The sequence below is a fragment of the Triturus cristatus genome, chromosome 3_1 (genome assembly GCF_964204655.1).
Source record: "Triturus cristatus chromosome 3_1, aTriCri1.1, whole genome shotgun sequence".
NCBI classification, from domain to species: domain Eukaryota; kingdom Metazoa; phylum Chordata; class Amphibia; order Caudata; family Salamandridae; genus Triturus; species Triturus cristatus.
The window spans coordinates 212234961-212240960 of NC_140583.1; the positions used below are offsets into that span (position 1 = coordinate 212234961).

At 45.6% G+C, this 6000-nt stretch overlaps 1 protein-coding gene across 2 annotated transcripts in view; it reads left to right on the forward strand.

Moving 5' to 3' along the window:
• ALPK3 (alpha kinase 3) overlaps positions 1–5776 on the forward strand; it is a 1254386-nt gene extending 1248610 nt beyond the window's left edge. For both annotated transcript variants that reach the window (XM_085643685.1, XM_085643684.1), the window contains one exon: positions 4674–5776. In XM_085643685.1, the coding sequence (XP_085499811.1) occupies positions 4674–5022 (349 nt within the window). In that variant the 3' untranslated portion in view covers positions 5023–5776. The remainder of the gene's footprint in view (positions 1–4673) is intronic.
• Positions 5777–6000: the final 224 nt, after the last annotated feature.

The following is a 6000-nucleotide window of genomic DNA, read 5'->3' on the forward strand; positions in this document are numbered from 1 at the left end:
AGGAGGTACAGCCGCTTTGCTACCTGCTTTGCTGTGTTGGCCTGCTGCTGGCTGCTTCTTGCCTGAAAGTGAGAAGGACTGTACCTGCTCTCTACATCCTAAAGACTTAATTTTCTCCAAGGGCTTGTTGGCTTGCCTTCTGTTGCTGAAGTCTCAGGGATATCAAAGACTTCACCTTTAAACTTCAACCCAGCACCTGGACTTTACTTGCTGTAAGTCTTGCTCTGCGAAGTGGTGGCAATCCAGTTCAGGGCCCTTGGATGTGATGTTAAAGTGCTGCATCTGCCAGAACCTGCACTTCAATATCTCTGCACCGATCGGACACCGGTGTATCGCCTGCCGCAACATTAGAATCGATGCATCACCGCCGCTGCGAGGTTTGGACCCGGCGAACTGCACTCAGCACCGGCGCAGTGCCTCCAAAATCACTGCTTCAGGGATCAACAAATCCCTACCAGCATGTGGAAAAGATCAACACATCATCTCCAGCATGGATTAACCCGGTGCATTGCCCTCACATACCGAACTCTGAAGCAACACTTCGCCACTACTACATTTCTTTCTGCGACAAGGATTAGGGTACTTTGCTCAGCGGGCCCTGCGTGGGTCCTGTAACCAGCCTGAGATCCATCGTGGGCAGTCTGAACTCTTGACTTTGTCCTGGTCCAGTGCAACCTAAAGTAACCGTAAATCGCTATTTGCTTCTAAGCGCTATTTTTCCCTATTTTTTGAAAATTCATAATTAATATCTTGACTTGTACTTATTGGATTTTTGTCATTTTGGTCTTGTTTTATTCATATCATAATAGTGTTTTTCTACATTGGTGTGGAATCTTTTCGTGGTTTATTCACTGTGTTACCTTGTGTGTGTGTGTGTGCACAAATACTTTGCTCATTGCCTCTTTAGATTAGCCTGACTGCTCTGCGCCAAGCTACCTGAAGGTGAGAACAGGTGATCTTTTAGTGTCGACCTCACATACACTGACTAGGATTGTGGTTCCTGCTTGCACAGAGTGCATACCTCTGCCAACCAGAAACCCAATTTCTAACACTTTGTGTAGCTTCAAGTGCCATGATGTGATCCTGGTATCCTCATATGCCTGTCAATGCAATGATGTGTTGCAGGCATCCCCACATTTGTCATTCAACACATGTGTCCTATGTATTCATCAGATGGCAATTAATGCTGCAACATATTCCAGGTAGTCTCTAAATACCAGTCAATCCCACTATGTGCCAGGGACCTCCATTGCACAAATATATACAGACATACATCATAATTGCCCTACCACATCTCGAGCCCTGGAAGCCTAAAGCAAGAGGCCGCAGATCTCTGCCTCCAAGACAGAGGGGCCAGTGTTGTAGGAGCATCCAGGCCACACTGGTGAGGGGGAATGGATGGCATAGGACAGTTTAAAGACTGAGCATGCAGAGAGTATGAGAGCGAGGAAGTGAAAGCAGGAAAGAACAGAAGTCCACTTGACTGTCTTGTTTGGGTCCCCATCTCAGTCTTTCATTGGCTGAGCCCTATTGCCTGTGTGACAAGATAAGGATGGGATCAGTGCTGGGGGCTGAGGGCATTCTGTAACCATGAGCTGCTAGATGTGTTGTCTATGGCATTCAAGGCTCTCTCACATTCACGCTGTGCATTTGGATTAGAGCTGAAGCTGCCTGGGCCCTTGATCCACGCATATGTAATGTGCATGCAATTGAAAGTGACTGGCTAATGGCTTTAAAACTGTACACGCCATCACTTCCAGTGGTGGCTGTCAAGACTGATGGCACCCTGTAGGAAAGTGCCCTATGTGCATGGTTATCCCCCACATTTTGACATCTGATGCAACTTGACTTGATGTGCCCTGGGGCCCTGCCAATCAGGTTCCCAGGGCCGGTGTTCTTTCCCAAAACTGTACCTTTGTACCATAATTGGCACATCTCTGGCCACAGGTAAGCCCCTTGTAAAAGGTACCATGGGTACCAAGGGCACCGTGTCCAGGGAAGGCCTATAAGTGCTGCAGGATCTATTGTGTCACCCTTTAAGACCCTGTACCTTAACACCCACACACTGCTATTGCAGGCTGCGTGTTTTAGTTGACTTGGCACACATCCCTGTGGCCTCTAAGGGCTGCAGGACCTATTGTACCACGTTAGAGACCTTGTTCCTTAACACCCACACAGTCCCATTGCAGGCTTCGTGTCTTGGTGCAGAGAAAAGTGAAGAGTCAACATGACACACATCCCTGTTTGCCATGCCTGCAACCCACTGCCTGAGGCCTAGGTAAGTCCCCCCTCTAGCAGGGTGCACTAGCCTTCAGGTGAGGGTACAGTTCCAAGAGCCCAGTGTCTAAGTCCATTCATAGACATTATAAGTCTAGTAAATGCATAAAGAGTATATGGTCTGGGAGTTGATCAGTACGAACTCTGCAGCTCCATAAATGTCTTTACTAAAACCTGGGAAGTTTAGTAGCAAACGTCTCAGCACAATAAACCCACACTGATGCCAGTGTGAGATTAAATGTAAAATGCACTCAGAGGGCATCTTAGAGATGTCCCCTGAAAAACGACCAGCCCTGGTGTGGTTCCTGACGGGCTGCCCGACGTTTGCCACCACAGATGGGTTTCTGAACCCCTGAATAGAGAGCCTCCACTCTTTAGGTCCAGAAACAAATCCCATCCTGGGCAGAGGTGTCATGCCTCATCCCCCAGGATGGGCTGGGTCCTCGAAGGGGAAGCTATAAAGGCCTGCTACCTTTGTAAGCTGTCCCTGCCTTTTGCTGCCCCCAGCTACTGGTACCCTTCGGTTCTGCCCCCCACTTTGGGCGGGAGAATCAGCGGGAAAACCAAGCTAGGAGGAGAGGTGTGCCTACCTTTGCCAACTCCACCCCTCAGGTGGGAGAGGCGAGGTGAAGCACACATCTCAGTCCTCTCCATCATGAAGATGACGGGACCCAGCCAATTAGGGAAAGACTCATGCCCCCTCCCACTGAAAGGTTGCAAAATAGAGGATGTACCCACCCCAAGGACGGGACCCATTGGTCCTGCCCTGCACACCCCTTTAACGCACCTAAATTTAGTAATTAGAGGTGATCCTGAACCTTGCCTCAGATTCGAGGAAGAAAGAAGAAGGACCGAAGAGCCGTGCTGACCCAGGAAGAAGAGAACACCTATTGCTTTTGCCCCAACCCTACCGGCCTGTCCCGACTTCAACCTGCCTACAGCGAGAACCCCAGTGAGTCCAGCAGCCCCCAGAGCCCATAGGACTTGCCCTGTGGCCATCTTTAAAACTCTGTTTTCCTTGATTACCGGATTTGCTCAAACACAGCCTCACCCACTGAATCCAGATCCAGGCGGCTCCGTGATTTTGTACCATTCTGCAACCGAAGCCCACAGCCCAAGTCTGAGTGGCCCAATACCATGAGGAGGTCTCCCCAGCAATCCTGACCTGGGATCTTGTGATCCTTGACCTCCCTCAAGCAGATGCCTGCAGCCTCAACCTGAAGGGCCCCTCGGCCACGACCAGAACTGAGAAAGGAGACCCGACGCCAAAAGACACCCCTGCACCAGAAGCCCAACGGCCTTGGGTGGCCCAACCAACATTGTCCAGGCATTCCCGAAGAACCCAACTGGTGGTCTCCTCCAGAAAGTCTCCCTGCCTGAGCCGGGAGCATCTTTTCCAAACTGAAAGTCCCTATTGGAATCCACCTGGTCCCTGACGTTCCCTTGGTACACTGCACCCGACTGCCCCTGTGCCCCAGGTAGTGCAGCTTCTGTGCGGATTGTTGGCCCCTGCAGTGCTGACCTTAACCCCAGGAGCTTTGCTCCCATAGCTAGGTGGCCATTTTGTATGGCACTCAAGTAACTGTGCTTTAAACTGATAATTGTCGGGCTTACCTGTAAGTGACAAAGTCTAGGGTTTGATATCTAGGCATATCACCCAGAGTAGTCGATGTAATACAGAAGTAACGAGAAAGTCATCCAAAGTAATTACTGTGTAATTTAAACTGCTTTTTGAACCGATACAAACCTGTAACGATTGAAAATCCATTCCCACTTCTACTTCTTGAAATGTTCTGTGATTGAAAGTATATTTTAGCTACCTGTCCCAAGTCCTGCTTGGTTCTAGGAATAAAATACAAATATACCTTTTTTATACTTAACCAATTGGTCTGGATTCAGTCTCTGAGTGTGTGCCTTCAGTCTTGATTGAGCGAATACAATAAATGCTTAACACACCCTCTGGAGTGGCCTAGCTGCTCGCTCACACTACCACAAAGAGAGCTGTTTGTACTTACCTAATTTAGCCTCTTCCATACCTCTGGGTACTACCTGAACTCTGTGCACACTATACCTTACTTTGGTATACTATATACAGAGCCAACTTCCTACACGCTCTGCCTCACATATTCTTTTGTACCAGCCTTCAGTGAACACAAATTCATTATTTAGCAAATCCTTTTGAATGTACTTTCATTTGCATTTTGAATGTAAGCAAAATTTTAGTGGAATTAATGTGGTGTTATGCAACAGATTTCTCAGAAAAGTATTCTAGGGTGAGAGTGAAGCAGAATGAGACTCTGTGGTCATTTAATTTAATAAGCACAAGAGGCATTTCAATTTGTATTCCATCAATGAAAGTCTGTGTGTGTCTAAACTTAATTTTGTATCAATTTTAGGTATCAAGGCCTCAAAGAGAGCTGTTGCCCTTCTTCTGTTGAACTATTCGTATCACTTCATCAGTGTAACCGTTATTGTGAAATGCTGGGGCTGAGGTCATTGAAGAGCACTGATACGCTACAAACACCAGCAAAGCCTAAGGGATCCAAAAGCCCCTCCATGGGACGGAAAGCAGGATCCACCCAATCCAGCCCACAGATCCCAAAGAAAGGCATGCCTAGCCCTCAGGGTTCTCGCAAAAGTGCCATAAGCCCTAAGACAGCAAGGAAAACGACTGAAACCGGAGAGCTACAGCCATCTGTTAAGCAAAAAAATGTTGAAACGTCAAAACCTGCTAAAATGCGATAACATATTTTTAAAATAAAATTTCAACTGTAAGCAAGTGAACTTAAATAATAAGTACTAGACTTTTTTACTTCAAATACGTACATAAATCATTTTCAGGAAACTTCTATCATGGAAATATCACAACAGAAGTACTGTAAGTGTCCTTAGCCTTTGCGACATTTGGTTTCGTACAACTTTAATACCAAAATACAGACTGTTGACAGTCTAGTGTGCTGATGTTGGAAATGGAATTAAAGAATTCATGCCTTACAGATTATCTGAGCTCCAACTCATACATCATGAAAACATAATTTTATTCCATTATGTAATGGCTTGTACCTATGCCTGGATTTGACAGGATGCTGCACATTCTTTTTTTCTGCCTACTTCAGATGACAACAATAGATGGTATCACTGTACAGAAGACAGCAAAACCAAAAAAGATTGAAGAACTATTGAGTTTTTCTTGACAGGAAATTGTGCATTCAGTTTTCCTTACTGGAAAAAGAATAACGTCATGGAAAGACTAGACTGACTCTACAGAATGTAGGAGAATAGGTATTCCTTCAGTGATGATCATCTTCTCATCTATTGTCTCTGCAGTCTCAATAAAATTTTTTTGATCAAATCTAGACAATCTACAGTGGGTTTAAACAGAGAAGGAGACAACTTAACACGTCATGTGCTCTTTTATATTTATTGCTTTTGTGAAATTGGTGCTGTTGCAGAAAGTGATTTCATTATAAAACCAGGAATGTGGTTATTTGCCAACATATATTGAATTGTGTTATTCATTTGCGCTACAATTACATATAAGAACTGGGGATGTATCTCATCTTAGATTTCTGAACTTTGGTTGTGAAAACCATGTCACATATTTGTTTAGCTGAGAAATACTAACACACAAAGTCTGAAGTATGAACAGTGAACTTCTTGCCTTTTTGAGTTAGTAGGACTTTTTTGCTAAAGCAAACTTAAAAGATTGATTTCGTGCTTGAA